Source organism: Gobio gobio (assembly GCF_949357685.1).
Source record: "Gobio gobio genome assembly, chromosome: 2".
Classification (NCBI taxonomy): domain Eukaryota; kingdom Metazoa; phylum Chordata; class Actinopteri; order Cypriniformes; family Gobionidae; genus Gobio; species Gobio gobio.
The window spans coordinates 11,715,175-11,732,262 of NC_137098.1; the positions used below are offsets into that span (position 1 = coordinate 11,715,175).

Here is a 17,088-nt window from a genome sequence, read left to right on the forward strand (position 1 = left end):
TGAAGATGGGAGGAAAAACAATAAGTCAATGCTTCTGCGTTCCCCCGAGAAACATTGTTTTCATTTTGCAAAACCTTTGCATTCCCCCGACAAGCTTTTTTCACTTGCAAACCTTTGCGTTTCTCAGAGAAACTGCGTTCGCTTGCATAACATTTGTGTTCCCCCAAGAAACTTTGCATGCGCTCGCGTAACATTTGTGTACCTCCAAGAAACTTTGCATGCGCTCGCAAAACCTTTGCGTTCCCCCGAGAAACTGTTCGCTCGCACAACATTTGTGTTCCCCCGAGAAACTTTGCATGCGCTCGCAAAACCTTTGCGTTCCCCCAAGAAACTTTGTTTGCTCGCAAATCCTTTGCGTTCCCCAAGAAACTGTGCGTTCGCTCGCAAAACCTTTGCATTCCCCCGAGAAACTTTTTCATTTTGCAAAACCTTTGCATTCCCCCGACAAACTGTTTTCATTTGCAAACCTTTGCGTTCCTCCGAGAAACTGTGCGTTCGCTCGCATAACATTTGTGTTCCCCCAAGAAACTTTGCGTGCACTCGCAAAACCTTTGCGTTCCCCCGAGAAACTGTACGTTCGCTCAGTTCCCCCAAGAAACTTTGCGTTCGCTTGCAAAACATTTGTGTTCCACAGAGAAACTTTGTTTTCACTCGCAAAACCTTTGCCTTCCCCCGAGAAATTGTGTTCGCTGGCAAAACATTTGTGTTCCCCCAAGAAACTTTGCGTGCACTCGCAAAACCTTTGCGTTCCCCAGAGAAACGCTGTGTTTGCTCGCAAAACCTTTGGTTCCCCTGAGAAACTGTGCGTTCGCTCGCAAAACATTTGCGTTCACCCAAGAGACTTTGCGTGCGCTTGCTAAACCTTTGCCTTCCCCCGCGAAACTTTGTTTTCACTCGCAAACCTTTGCGTTCCCCCGCGAAACGTAGTGTTTGCTCGCAAAACCTTTGTGCTCCACAGAGAAACTTTGTTTTCACTCGCAAAACCTTTGCCTTCCCCCGAGAAATTGTGTTCGCTGGCAAAACATTTGTGTTCCCCCAAGAAACTTTGCGTGCACTCGCAAAACCTTTGTGTTCCCCAGAGAAACGCTGTGTTTGCTCGCAAAACCTTTGGTTCCCCCGAGAAACTGTGCGTTCGCTCGCAAAACATTTGTGTTCAAGACTTTGCTTGCGCTTGCAAAACCTTTGCGTTCCCCCTAGAAACTTTGTTTTCACTCGCAAACGTTGTGTTTGCTCTGAAAACCTTTGTGTTCCCCCGAGAAACTTTGTTTTCATTCGCAAACCTTTGCGTTCCCTAGAGAAACGTTGCGTTTGCTCGGAAAACCTTTGTGCTCCCCCGAGAAACTGTGCGTTCGCTCGCAAAACCTTTGCGTTACTCCGAGAATTTTTGTTTTCATTCGCAAAACCTTTGCATTCACCGTAGAAACTTTGCGTGCGCTCGCAAACCTTTGCGTTCCCCCGAGAAACTTTGTTTTCACTCGCAAAACATTTTGAGCACTTTGACAACAAACATTAAAGAACGCAAAGTTTCTCGCCGGAACTCGAGCGTTTTTCAAACGGAACGCAAAGTTTCTCGCCGGAACTTGAGGTTTTTTCAAATGGAACGCAAAGTTTCTCGGGGAATGCGAAAAACATGTGTGAGAAAACTCAATTTTAAGCATTGACTTACTATTTTTCCTCTCATCTCATATTCCTTCACCATATCCCTTTTGGGGCTCTGCACTTTTCTACCCAATGTCTGGCCTGGCCTTTATATTTATACACAGTTATAAAACTCTTCTTATAATCTCTCTCATTTTCTGGTACACGGGTTATCTTTAGACTTCCATTAAAGCCCCGCGTTCACTTGTCAAGCTTTGAGAAATATTGTTGTGTGGTAACTGCTCCGCGCGACCAAAATGCATGTTGAAGGAACATGATTTGCACTCAGGGATTCAGCTTAGATTCGTGTGCGAGTTATGATTATGATTGAAATGGAAGCTTGTTGCAACTGGACCCGTGTGTTTCTAAAGACAGCTAGAATATTAGAACATTACTGGAAAATCGAAATTTTGATCGTGTTATTGTGTAATTTTCCAATTTTTCTCTACAAAGTCTGTCGTCAGCCACATTGTGCTGTAACTTGATTCATTTACCACTAGGTGGCAACAGTGAAGAACATTATAACTCTCTTGGTGAACCGCATTTGTTATTGTTTTGTTTTTATGATTTGCCCACAGTTAAAAAATATTCTATATGTGAAGGTGATGTTTAATGCCAAATTAAGTAAAATACTTCTAAATCAATGTAAACCAAAATTCAGTGAGGGGTAATAAGTTGAAATATCCTGAAATCAATTAAAGACGCTATAAAACAGAGGTTTGAACAATGCACTGAAAGACACAAGGTACATTTCTTTGACGTTAACAGAGCTCTTTTGCAGACACAAATACTGATGGTCAAACAGAATAAAAACCTCTGAGTGAAAACATAGGCTACCGTACGGCTACAGGCAGCCTGATGCGCTCATAAATAAACTCACACAGCAAGATGCTTTGAGAACAGCGATACAATGTTGGAAACATGTAAACATAATGTGACATTTTTCACAAGGACTTCATAACTAAGATACATATAAGCAGCATTACTTTGTAACAGTGTTTCCTAAGACAGATACAACATGTGTGCTTTGAGTCGCTACCTGTAGCTTCCAAATCTATAATATAACATCTTGTTCTAGTTGGCAAATGATTCTGAACAAATAAAAAAAGAAACTGTAAAGATCTATTTTAAATATATTTTAGAAAACATACATCTTTATTTGAATCTTTCCACCTGTTTTGGCTGGACCTGCTGTTGTAGTAACATTCTGGAATGATTCTGTAGAAATTTAAAGGCTGCAGATTCACGCTTGTACTTATGGAAAGAAGGCAAGAAGTATGAATTATTACTGATTGTTGTGCTTAAAAACAGCATGAATCTGTGTCATGTGACACATTATTAACAAATGAGTTGATGCGACGATGAGTGTTAAATCATGAGGGCCAACTGGTTGTTCAATCCATGAGCAATCCTTGTAAATTGTCTGTCAAATATTCTTTGTATATTTGGTGCTATTTATGAATAGAGGGCAAATGTATGAAACGTATGTTTAGATGTAAAATGGCTTCTTGTCATTTCAATTTGCAGAAAAGGCGGATTTATGTATCTATGGAATTGAATGGAATGGAAAAGTATTTCCATCAGGGAATAAAAAAATAATAATGAAAAGTAGTTGCGACTTTCGTTCTAACAATTGTTTATACTTTTAAGTTTGGAATTTATCATTTGCAATTGCTGGTCTATATCTCACAATTCTGACTTTATTATATTAACAATAGAGTGCAACTGTTGGTGTCCGTAAGTAAACACTCCATTAATTTTCTCCATATGGAAACTGATTTTTAATGATAACTTACTACTGTGATCTACGAGGTTATTGATCGATAGTCGGCCTGCTTTATTGTAAATTATTGTATTAAATAATAGTGTTTAACAGCGGAATTTGAGGTGAAAAACTACATTATCCATGATGCTGTACAGCAAAATCCACCAATCAGAGATCAAAACAAGCAAAATGCACCAGAAGACCTCTTTAGCTCCGCTCACTCCCATGAAGCACTGCAAATCGAATCTGCCTCTCAAAATACTTACATTTATAATATATATATATATATATATATATATATATATATATATATATATATATATATATATATATATATATATATATATATATATATATATATATATATATATATATATATATATATATATATATATATATATATATTCATATATATATATATATATATATACACTACCATTCAAAAGTTTGGAATAATTAAGATTTTTTTAATGTTATTAAAGAAGTCTCTTCTGCTCACCAAGGCTGCATTTATGTTAATAAATTAAAAAATAAAGAAAAAGCTGTAATATAGTGAAATATTATACAAATTTTAAATAACTGTTTTCTATTTGAATATATTTTAAAATATAATTTATTCCTGTGATGCAAAGCTTAATTTTGAGCATCATTACTCCAGTCTTCAGTGTCACATGATCCTTCAGAAATCATTCCAATATGATGATTTGGTGCTCAAGAAACATTTATGATTATTGACATTTATAACAATGTTGAAAGCAGTTGTGTAAAAAAATTGTTTTTGGATTCTTTGATGAATAGAAAATTCAAAAGAACAGTATTTATCTGAAATAGAAAGCTTTTGTAACATTGTACTACCGTTCAAAAGTTTGGGGTTGGTAAGACATTTTTTTTTTTTTTTTTTGGGACAGAACTTAAGTTTTTTTCAGCAAGGATGCATTAAATTGATCAAGTGACAGTAAAGACATTTATAATGTTGCAAAAGCTTTATATTTCAGATAAATGATGTTCTTTTGAACTTTCTTTTCATCAAATAATCCTGAAAAAAAATTATACACAACTGTTTTCAACATTGATATTAATAAATGTTTCTTGAGCAGCAAAAAGGCATATTAGAATGATTTCTGAAGCATCATGTGACACTAAAGACTGGAGTAATGAGGCTGAAAATTCAGCTTTGAATCACAGAAATGAATTGCATTTTAAAATGAGAATACATTTTATTAAAAATAGAAAAAAAAATTATTTAAATTGTAAAAATATTTCACAATAATACAGTTTTGCTGTATTTTTGATCAAATAAATGCAGCCTTGGGGAGCAGAAGAGACTTCTTTCAAAACCATTAAAAAATCTTAATGATTCTACATTTTTGATATATATATATATATATATATATATATATATATATATATATATATATATATATCAAATTATATCAAATATATATATATATATATATTTTCAATAGTATGCATATTTTGCTGTTAGCAGTGCTTCATGGGATTGTAGTTCTTTCCCTAACTAAAGCCAGTAAGTACACAGTTTCCGTCTTATACCTTTGTATTTTTGTCTGATTTTCTAATACTTTTTGCTTCAAATCAAAGTTTGTAATGTTGTGATTCACCTCGTAGCTGATTGGCTTGGTTCATGGCTTATAACACTTTAACAAAGACTTTTTATATACTTCCGGAACCAATGCCACTGAAAAAGGGGACGGGCACTGTTGCACTCTATTACAAGTTTATATCTCACTATTCTGAAAAAAAAAAAAAAATCTGATTTGTGAGATAAAATGTCACAAGTACCTTTTTTTTATTCTACGGTGGAAACAAGCTTCCATAAATTGCTGTACTTTAAATAAAGCATTGATAAAACTTTCAAAAAAATGTTTCAAAAAAACGTTCAAAGGAAAAGGACATGACAAAAATTTAACAAAAAATATTTAAAATGCTGTTAATTTTGGTTTATGGGTAAATCGCTGCTAGTAATCAGATGTGTCTCATCGAGGACTTCAGGGTTTGTGGAGTATAAAGGTGGTTATATGAGCTGGCCCGCCAACAGAGTCCATTCAGACGTTAAATGACGTTCTCAAAAAGCTGCATTGATCTCATGATGTTCTCATCCTGTGGGGAGCAAACGGACACTGGTAAACACTTTAATAATGGACAGTCCTCAGGCTCAATGAACATTATGTAAAGAGCTTTTCTCTCAAGAAAACCCTATTGTAGTTAGTGTTTTCAAGAAAGACATTCATGCAGAACATCACATTCATACCAAAAATAGGCTTACATTTTGACAGCAGTCTATAAATTCATCTATAGTGACCACTCCATCCCTGTTTTTGTCCATTTTCTGCCGAGACACAAAAAGAGTCACAAGGTCAATGTGTTCATTTGAGGTTGCTCATAGATGTTTGTCTTGCTTAGAATTACATCTAGACAATCTCTGATAACATCAGCAGAAACTAGATCAGTAAGATCACAGTGATTTATAACAAGACATAGATGGGAACATTCTGGCAATTTACTTGCTTAACCAATGTCCTCCTATCCAGTAAAAACTGAGGTGAAGTTTGATACAAATCCCTTATTGTGTACATACATGTACTTGTATTTAATAACCGCTGTAATTACATGCAATATTTTTTATTTATTCTGTAATTGCATCTATTATTATACTTCATTTACACCTTAACCCATCTACCCATACCACCAAACCTACCCAAAAATGAAAATTCTGTCATTAATTACTTACCCTCATGTCGTTCGACACCCGTAAGACCTCCTTTCATCTTCGGAACAGAAATGAAGATATTTTAGTTGAAATCTGATGGCTCTGAAAGGCCTCCATTGGCACAATGGCACAGTTTACTCTCAAGACCCTTAAAAGGTACTAAAGACGTCGTTACAAAGTCCATCTCACTACAGTGGTTCTACAATAACTTTATGAATCGGCGAGAATAGTTTTTGTGCGCAAAAAAACCCTAAATAACGACTTATATAGTGATGACGATTTCAAAACACGGAATCATGAAGCTTCGAAGCGTTATGAATCAGTGAGTCGAATCGGTTTGGATCGGCAAATTTCAGCAGTTTGGCGGTTTGACACGCGATCCGAATCATGATTCGACTCGCTGATTCATAACGCTTCGAAGCTTCATGATACTGTGTTTTGAAATAGTCATCACTATATAAGTCGTTATTTATGGTTCTTTTGCGCACAAAAACTATTCTCGCCGATTCATAAAGTTATTGTAGAACCACTGTAGTGAGATGGACTTTGTAACGACGTCTTTAGTACCTTTTAAGGGTCTTGAGAGTGAACCGTGCATTGTGCCAATGGAGGCCTTTCAGAGCCATCAGATTTCAACTAAAATATCTTCATTTGTGTTCCGAAGATCAACGGAGGTCTTACGGGTGTCGAATGACATGAGGTTAAGTAATTAATGACATAATTTTCATTTTTGGGTAATCTAACCCTTTAACCTTACCCATATCCCACCTCAATAGCAGCACAAGTGTTTTGCAATACAACACTATAAGAGCTTTGTGTGTGTGTGTGTGTAGTAGTAGTAGTAGTAGTATTTGAAAAACAATCAATTTGGAATAAATTAGATATGGGATATACCGAAAAGATTCAATCTCACCTGGAAAAATATCTCCACATGCTGTCGTGGAGTTTCCTCTTTAAGTGTAGGATATGTGCATCTCCCCATCATGTCATAGATAGACTTTATGATATCTAACATTTCCTGTGAATACCAAACAAAAGATCGACATGTTGTTTGGTGTTTTTACATACTTGCTAGTAATATAAGTGTAACACTTTGTTATAAGATTTAATTAGTTAATGCATATTCATGAGCAGACCATTAATACACTGGAAAAAATTGTGGTTTTCACTCAGAAATTGATAGTAAATTTCACAAACGATTACAAAGAAATTGCAAAAATGTTTTGAAAAAATGAATTAGGATTTTCTTGTAAAATGTACTACAATAATGTATAAAAATATTTTTGACAGCATTTATTAATCTAGGTAATAGTTCCCTTTTTGTCGCTCACTTCAACGTTGTCAAATGAGAGACACTAGGGGTTGCACTTGGGAGCCACAAACACCATTGACGTTTTCAGAAAAGGCCAATGGAATTGGCATTAGGAATTTGCATGACTGGCCACGCCCCCGGACATACGGGTATATAAGGCGGCCAGCGTGCATCACAAACTTCAGCTTTGTCCTAGGCACAGTGTTTCTTCATGCAAGAAAGAGAAGAGAATTTCCATTCACCTCTAAAGAGCATCTCTCTTCCAGCGTTGCACAGATAAGTGCAGAGAGTTACCTTGGGTGCATCAGCGGCATTCTGAAAGAGGCAATATTCTATTAAAAGAGCAAATTCCTCTAAAAGAACTACACCACACATTGCATCTTTTTAAAGATGCGAGTTCTCTCTTCCTTGGACGAGCATGGTCCACGCTCATGCTGAAACAGCGTTTGTGGATGGGTCATGCGCTCATTGTGAGATGCCCATGCCCAGATGTGCATGCCCAAGCGAATGTTGCGGTTGCGACTCTCATACTTTTACAAAAGTAAAATTCCTGGTCGTTCTACCTCTGGATACGAGGCCTCGGTGGCAAGTGTTAAAGGGTAACTAAACCCCAGCTCAGAGCTTAAAGGGTAACTAAACCCTAAACCAACTTTTTTTAGTTAATAATCTGTAATACTGGGGCTTTATTAATGCTGTTCATTGATTCGAGTAAATGTTTTGACATTTGAGTATAAAGTGTTTTAATTCTATAAAATATGGTGTAAAACCGCCAAAGTGCTGCCCTCTTAAGGTTGAACGGTGGCTACTGCAGTTGAATTTTCCTATTGGACGTTGTGGTACATCGTGACGTAGGATGGTACCTCCAACGGCTCACTATCCCGCGCCCCTAGCGCAAGCTCACCACGCCCTCAGAAATGTTTCCCCCAATCACATGATGAGAACGGCTTCACTCCAGTATGAACTGTCATGTTACATGAAGTAAACATTATGAATGAAACTGACTTGACACTTGCTTTAACATTGTATTGAAGAAAATACGGTTAAATAATGCAGTTGTCAGTACACGTCAGGCTTTTCTTGCGATATTATTGCCGCCCGTCATGTGTACAGATAATTTTCATACATGAGACGCGCTTTCAAACCCTGACACGCAAGTGGTAGCCGCGGACGCAGATAGATTAGGTCAGTTCTCTTGCGCGGCTGCTTCACTAGCATCGTCTGCATCGGGAGTTAACGCAGTTTGCATTGATAAGGCTCCGGGTTTGTGTCTGTTACAGACAATCCACCCTCCTCCACTTCAGGTGAAGGTAGGAGAAATGACCGCTCTGTTGCAAAGCGGCGTTACTCCAGTCATTCTCCATCTTTTCGACTCGCGAGTCAGACAGCTGTCAATCAATCCGTCACTGCGGGTCTCAGGTGAACGCCCTCCGCTCAGCCCCGCCCTCGGTTCGTCCCCTCTGTGTCCGCCGGGCTCTGCCCACTTTTCCAGCATTTTTTGAAAATTGCCAGTGGGTGGAGTTAAGCTCTGAGCAGGGGTTTAGTTACCCTTTAACTCCACCCACTGGCAATTTTTGAAAAATGCTGGAAAAGTGGGCAGAGCCCAGCGGAGACAGAGGGGACGAACCGAAGGCGGGACTGAGCGGAGGGCGTGAGTGCCTGAGACCCGCAGTGACGGATTGATTGACAGCTCTCTGACTCGAGAGTCGCAAAGATGGAAAATGACTGGAATGACGCCAGTAGCTTTGCAACAGAGCGGTCATTCTCCCCCACCTTCACCTGAAGTGGAGGAGGGTGAATTGTCTGTAGACACAGACCCAGAGCCTTATCAATGCGAGCCGCTGGCTCAAACTGCGTTAACTCCCGATGCCGACGATGCTAGTGAAGCAGCAGCGCAAGAGAACTGACCTAATCTATGAACAGTCAAATCCTTATACTGAATGCCACTAAAAATAGATCAGATATCGGATATACATACAATGTATTTTCATTCAAATGAACTGAATCAATAAGCAGTGCAGGACCAATAAGTTCAGACCTAATAGCCTATTATAAACAGATTTCCTCTAATAAAAGACTATATATGCCAGCACGTTACGGTATTGTTGTTCGTTACCGCGGCAACCACTTGCGTGTCAGGGTTTGAAAGTGCGTCTCATGTATGAAACTTATCTGTACACATGACGGGCGGCAATAATATCGCAAGAAAATCCTGATGTGTACTGACAACTGCATTATTTAACCGAATTTTCTTCATTACAATGTTAAAGCAAGTGTCAAGTAAGTTTCATTCATAATGTTTCTACTTCATGTAACATGACAGTTCATACTGGAGTGAAGCCGTTCTCATCATGTGATTGGGGAAAACATTTCTGAGGGCGTGGGGAGCACGTGCCAGGGGCGTGGGTAGTGAGCCGTTGGAAGAACCATCATACGTCACGATGACCCACAACGTCCAATAGGAAAATTAAACTAGCAGTAGCCACCCTTCAACCTTAAGAGGGCAGCACTTAGACAGTTCTACACCATATATTATAGAATTACAACACTTTATACCCAAATGTCAAAACATTTACTCAAATCAATGAACAGCACTAATAAAGCCCCAGTCTTGCAGATCATTAACTAAAAAAAGTTGGTTTAGTTACCCTTTAAGGGTGATTTAGGGGTTACACTGAGAGAGCTTCCGCCGGGTCAATCCCTACAGGCCTCTCATTCCTCAGCACGCTCAATACCCAGGTCAAGTTTCCGGATGAGTTAGGTGGCTCGCCCACATGCTTTATTTCTCATTCTTATTTTGTCAATCGTAACATCGGAGGGCAGGCTTATGCCTTCCAACGCAGATGACTCGTCTGTGCTTCCACCTTCGGGTGTGACAGTACAGTCTGAGGCTGACGCAGAGTTGGCAGCAGTGCTTTCCCGGGCCGCCACGATCATGGGGCTTGAGTGGACTCCTCTGCTCGCATTTCGATGATTGGTTCCTGGGGTCCGGCAAAAATGGACCCTGGGCGCAGTGCTGCTGAGCATTGCGCTATGCCCCGTGTCCATTTGGGGCAAAAACCTCAAAGTCTTGAAAGGCACATTTCTCTGCTAGAACACGCTTCGCTGGCTCCTCCGTTCTAACTACCCTTGATGGTAGCGCAGGGGGACTCAAGAGGTTTCCCAGTTGGAGCATAGGATTGCGGTGCATTTATGCTCGCAAAACTCTGCCAACTGGCAGAATTGTCCAAGGCTCCTGTCCAAAGCAGACAAGTTTACCTCGTCTCTCACGGCAAGGGCTTACAATGCTGCTGGCCAGGCTGCCTCTGCCCTGCATGCAATGGCCATCCTGCAAGTCTATCAGGCCAACGCATTGAGAGATCTGCTCAAGGGCAGTCCTGACCCAAAGGTAATGCAGGAACTTGAGCATTAACACCAGAACCACTGTTGATGCAAACATTTCTCCTCCCTGCGTTCTCTTGCAACGAGTCTGCACAGAGCAGGTAAGTGTGACGAGTATCGACGGGAGCAAGGTAGGTGTTTAGACACATCATTCACCATTAATAACAAGGGACGCAAAGGCTCTGACGTAGCTTCCCACCTCGGGTACACCGGGTATCATTCCGTTGGTTCCGCACCCGTCCAGGTACTGCGGAGTACTCAGGCTAGTGCTCCGTGTGTAGTGTAACTGTGACCTCATACGATGTATCCGTCCACTGTTCAGTTTCTCTGTCTGTGAACCCAGTGTCTTCCCGTCAAACGGAGCTAGCTCCATCACCAGTCTCTATGGCCGGTAGTCTCCCCCTCATCAGGTGGAGCCCACCACAGAGACTCTTCCCTATGTAGTACTCCCCACTGGTGAGCCTATAGGATGTATTCTACATACTATCCTCCCCCTTTTGTGTAGGATGTCGTCTCCGTAGTGTTCCTGTCTTAATGAAAAGGGGAAGGCTTTCCAACGTTGACAACCAGGTGTACTCAGCCTTTTGAATCAGAAGAGGCCCTACGGCTGAAGTGACCTCTTCCTAGAAGTGAGGTCATTTACCCTGGGAGTTGATAGGTTGTGGGATAACATAGTTGCACTGGCTGTTGGCACCTGAAGGCTTGCCTGCATCTGCACTGCCATGTCTCGTGACACAGTTCAGTTGTAGCATTTAGTATAGGGACCCCTAGTGTCTCTCATTTGACACAACGTTGAAGTGAGCGACAGAAAGGGAACACTGCAGGTCATGACATTTCGGCATGGCGAAATACACTGATGGGGTAACCCACACCATACATTATTAAATTATTGAAAACAAAACCTGATGGAGGGAATGAGACATTTTGTCCCACCTGTCACAACTTGAACTGTCACTGAGGGGTTGAGACACCATCTCGGCTCCTCAGAACAAACCTAATGTGTGTGATGCACGCTGCCTGCCTTGTACCTGTATGTCCGGGGGCTTGGCCAGACATGCAAATTCCACATGCCAATTCCATTGGCCTTTTCTGAAAATGTCAGAGGTGTTTGGGGCTTCCCTCCAATGCTCCATTAGTTCCCTCCATCAGGGAATGGAGGTTACACCAGTAATGAGAGGTTTTTCAAGTGATTTAATAACGAATGGTGTGGGCTACCCCATCAGTGTATTTCGGCATTTTGAAATGACGTGACCTGCGGTGTTTCACTAAATGTTGGAGGGAATCCTGTAGCTCTAATAATTTTTTGTTAGATGAATTGTTAGTCAAATCAATTCATGTTAATAAACTGATTTACCTCTTTTGTAATATATCCATCTTTATTAATATCGTACAGGTTAAATGCCCAGTTAAGCTTCTCTTGAACGGTGCCTCGTAAGAGAATGGAAAGGCCCATCACAAAATCCTGTGATGAAATGAAAGACATTGAGAAATCAGTCAGACAGAATATTGTTGCATAAGCACATAAATGTGTAATTTTCAGCTAGAAAATGATTCATTATTATTCTGCTAAACAAACTGCTTCATATCATGAGATGATATTATACCTCATGGTATTTTAATGGTTGTATTATGGATCTAACTAATTCAGCCAGCACGCAAAGGGCATAATGTTGGTTTGAGTTCACATTTCTCTTATGTGAATGGAAATAAATGTCTTTAATAACCACATAAGCATTTTTTCTTCAAATGATGAGAGGAATTCTTTCTCAGAGAGGAACTTTTCACATGAGGAATCAAGGTTTTTAATGACCAAATATGACAAAATAAGTTGTGGTGGGAGCTAAATGGCTAAAGGACAAGCCACGCGTTGTTATTAAAAAACAAGATGAGGATATTCTCATTTAGTTTAATTACTGTATCGCTGAGGACCAGCAATGTTTGTTTATAGCCAAATAATGAAATCCTTGTTATGTGTAAATTGAAGGTTCAGGGTGTCTCAGTAAGATACAAATTGCACAATATATCGTTAGTTAAAACATTGATGCAACAGCATACAACTTAAACAAATCATTTTTTTCTGTAATGGCTCCAATTGTGTTTATGTGTAGTTGATGCATAACATACCACTGAGATTTTGTTTTTCAGGATTTTGGGTTTAAATAAATAGGGGAAAGAGTATTTTAGGTGCTGTGTCTGGTTGAGCTGCATAATTCTTGATTGAGAAATGATATTGAAAATTCTTTCACATTTTAAAATACAGATCACGATTCTCTCACAATTCTGAATATACGATGGAACAAAATAACATAACAGTGTGTGTGTGTGTGTGTGTGTGTGTGTGTGTGTGTGTGTCCAAATGTGAAACTGCAATTCAGTATAAATGCAGTATTATTAGGTTTACTATGTAAGAGAGATTGCATTCAGTCAGAATGCTCCATTAGTATTATTACTTACCTCAAAACTGACAGAGCCATTGTGGTCGGTGTCGAATGCATCGAACAGAAAATGTGCATACGTTGATGCATCTGAAAAAATAAAACAGGAAACTGCTCAGCTTCAGTCACAGCAATGTCATTAACTCATTGCACAGCTTTTTCTGTTCAACAACCAAGGGGATGCATAAGCTTCCACAAGCTATGATCCATTATACTATAAATAATACAAATAGTGTGTGTATGAGAAAGGACTGGAAATGAGTAGGGTCACGTGAGCGAGATTTGTCACAAACCCTGACAAATGATGTAGAGAAGCTTAAACCCATAATTATAAAACTATTCCTTTGACTGCACTTTGACAATCATGTGACTCAAAAAAGAGAATCACTACAACAGCAATTTCCTCTGAGATACCTCCATTCAGATCAGTGTTGTGTGTGGTTGACTCCTGAAATGAGGGCTTTTTAGCCCTATAAATTCATGTTTGATTTCTATTTGATGTTATACAGTTTCTAGGCTGAAGACAAAAAGGAACACCATTAACAAAGCAATATATTATATTATGTTAATGCACAACATGGAGGCAAAGAACCTCCCAACATGAAACGGAGTGCATTCAGCTGGCCGTGGATTATCCCACTTATATCATGAAAATTTGCCCGCAGTGACAAGTTAAAAGCTGTTTTTGATCATTTTTGACTGAAGGGTTACGTCTTGTTAGATCTAGATTTGAATCAGAGAGCAATAAAGTAGTGCAGTAAAATGACATTTATTGGAATGAATGAATTATAACATTTAGTTGAATTAATAATTGATAGAGAGAGAGAAATGCGTGTGTGAATTACCTGCGTCTGTGCAGCATCTTTCTACAAATAGTGAAGCTGCGAGGTTCAAAAACAGCGATGTTACCCCCTCTCTGCTAAGAAATATAATATAGCGATTCAGTAGCGAAGATATTTTATCAATAATAGTCACTGGGCAGCGTTGAGAAGTTTAATGCACAAGTACTTCCAAGAATTTAATTCAATGTGTTACTTGCCATTTCATTGTAATTATTTATGAAATGTACCAATCCTGAAAGGGGATGTCCAAGCTATTTCATGCATTCTGACTTATTTACACTGTTAAAGAGTTGGATTCTCATGCTAAACATGGCCAAAGTTTTTCGTAAAAAAGTATTTCGATGCCAAATACACTCCTTCAGGGTTTGTATATGTTTCTGAAAGATTTATTTTTTGAGTGTGGCCCTGTATGACATGATAAAGGGCGGAATTCCTTCTATGTGCACTTCTCCCTGATGAGCGTGTGCGCACAAAAACCAGAACGAGAACAAGAGCACGTCCATCAACCAGAGCGAGAGCAAGAGCACACCCATCAACAAGCTTCATTCGAGTTTCAGAAGTCATCGGTAGCACTGCACAGGACTTGCTCGAGAAAGATTCGTCATGTTTTTAGACCACAAAATCATCAATGTCACCAAAGAAGTGTGTTTTTGGTTGAGAGGGAAAGCTAAACTTGTTCTGCTTCTCAAAGAACCCAGCATTAAGGGAACAGTACGCAGTTTGTAAGCAGTGAGATAACAGTTGCTAGCCATTTCGCTCTAGAAAATTGCAACTTTTCATTTTCCGTCGGTCTTAGTACACAATGTAACTATACACATCACAACATGTAAATACACGCACGCACAGAGATGAGAATGGTATGTATGCACTTATCTAACTCTGGGGGATATGGTGAATAAGCTCCCAAAAAGTTGCCGTGTTCCTTTGAGACAAGTCATTTCACTTGGCGGCCATCTTTGAAATGGCTCTCGGGCATGCAAGTGCAGCTCCTATCTCTTTGAATGTGGAAACATCAAATTCTCCAAAACAGTTTACAATTAAATTTCATATTTGAAATCACCAATGAAATCTGACAACAACTGTCTCGTACAATTTGTTACGAAACACTCAAATCATGATAAAAAAAAACGTCAAAAATTTTTTTCAGTCTGGACAAAGCTAATGCGAATGCGCAATCCTAAACACGCTCAAAACACTGCCTGTTTCTATAGCAACCGGAGCTTATAACGCCAGCTGCAGTGACGCGATGACTTTACTAATCAACTATTGGCTCTTTCATTTAGTAGGAGGCACTTATTCGCCATATTAGGTGTTGCATTTTCTCCCATTCATAAGTAATTGGAGTGCACTGTCTTCCTATATATAAAGTCTTTGACAAGGCCCAGTTCAACGCTGGATTTGCATATAGTTTGAAACTGAAAGATGGAGCGGTCCCGCCCAGGCGATAAAAGGAACTCAAGGCGGTAAGTAAAACTGCATCAAATGTTTGTTTTGTTGGCAATCGGCAGATAAATGCATATAATGTAAACAACAGGAATGTTTAGTGAATCAAAAGTTAACCAAGGATAATGCGATGATATAGTGTGTGTGCGTGCTCATGACTCTTTAGCTCCGCCCACGGCACGCCTCCAGGAGCTCGACTGTTTTCGGAAAGAATTGGTACAGCGTACCTGTCTTTTATAAATCTGATAAAAAAGACGGAGATATGAAAGATGCAGTACTACTCTATAGGTATTCAAGATTAACATGAGATTGGCAGAAACTGTGTGTTATGTCCCTTTAAGAGAAAGTACGGATAGTCAATCCTGTCAAAGTAAATCCTACACCAAATATTTTTGAGAGTACACCAGGTTACACCAACAAAATATTATAAAAGGTCAAATGAGGTTGTATTAAAAATCCCCCATTATGTGGTATAACTGTAAAATAAATAGTACAACTTAAAACACACTCACCTCCCTGTGGAAAGAACTGAGCGTAAATTTCCTTAAATGTGTCTTCATTGACCACACCACTGGGGCATTCCTGCAAACACAGATACAGGCAATCTTATTGAGATGATATTGTGGAATGATTTCAGCAAGAGAACCATTATGCGCATACATATCCAAATAAGAAATGACATCATTCCTGAGCAATAAACACTTTATCCACTGTCCATTCTCGCCATTATGATGCATTCTAATGTGTATCATAAATGAAAATGAGAAGCATTAGGGCAAACACATTGAAGTGCATTTGCTGCATTGAACATATATTACGACTCTCCATTTCGAATAAATGAGCTCAGAGAGATAGCAAATGCTTGTCAGACTTGACATTGTTCCACACTGTAGTATCACTTAGATCAGGGGTTTTCAAACTGGGGTCCTCCAGAAGGTTCTAAGGGGTCCCCAGAAAATTCCAGAGAATAAAAAGACAAAGCAAAATATGTTTAAAGTCCAACGAATATTCAAACTGTTTTCATTTCTAAATGTTTCTCTCTTTTCTTGCCGTATACATACTTTACATACATACATGAATCGTATACGTTGGTTTTGTATCTTTCGAGTGAGTTTTTCTCACTATAGTCCCCTTTATCTTGCTCACTGGGGTTGTAAGGCGGTATTCTTAACGCGGTACGTGAGCTGCTTACATATATTTATTGTGAAAGTTGCTTATACAAATCATTTTTAATTGAAAATGTTGTTCTGCAGGTTTACACATCCAACATTAAGTACAGCCAATTTAAGTTTGGAAACGATATGTTGTATTTATAATGTCACACTTACTATTTATCTAACAGTTTAAATGTATTTTTCATACATACAAATATATAGATGGGTTTTAGGAAGGGGGTCCCTCATAAAAGGTTCATCATATTTGGGGGTCCTTGGCATCATAAAGTTTGAAAACCCCTGACTTAGATAGCGATTAACCTCGTATATGATTTGTCTAGCATTCAACTTTGAAGTTTGCATGTTGCATCACTAATAAGATGTGATAAT

At 39.1% G+C, this 17,088-nt stretch overlaps 1 protein-coding gene across 1 annotated transcript in view; it reads right to left on the reverse strand.

Annotated features, from left to right (window-relative positions):
- Positions 1-4,979: 4,979 nt before the first annotated feature.
- Positions 4,980-17,088, reverse strand: part of kcnip4a (potassium voltage-gated channel interacting protein 4a) — a gene marked incomplete at its 5' end in the record, with an annotated part of 81,568 nt that continues 69,459 nt past the window's right edge. The window contains 6 exons of the mRNA XM_079838834.1: positions 4,980-5,524; positions 5,691-5,753; positions 7,048-7,152; positions 12,179-12,286; positions 13,279-13,349; positions 16,057-16,126. Of these exons, the coding sequence (XP_079694960.1) occupies positions 5,477-5,524; positions 5,691-5,753; positions 7,048-7,152; positions 12,179-12,286; positions 13,279-13,349; positions 16,057-16,126 (465 nt within the window). The 3' untranslated portion in view covers positions 4,980-5,476. The remainder of the gene's footprint in view (positions 5,525-5,690; positions 5,754-7,047; positions 7,153-12,178; positions 12,287-13,278; positions 13,350-16,056; positions 16,127-17,088) is intronic.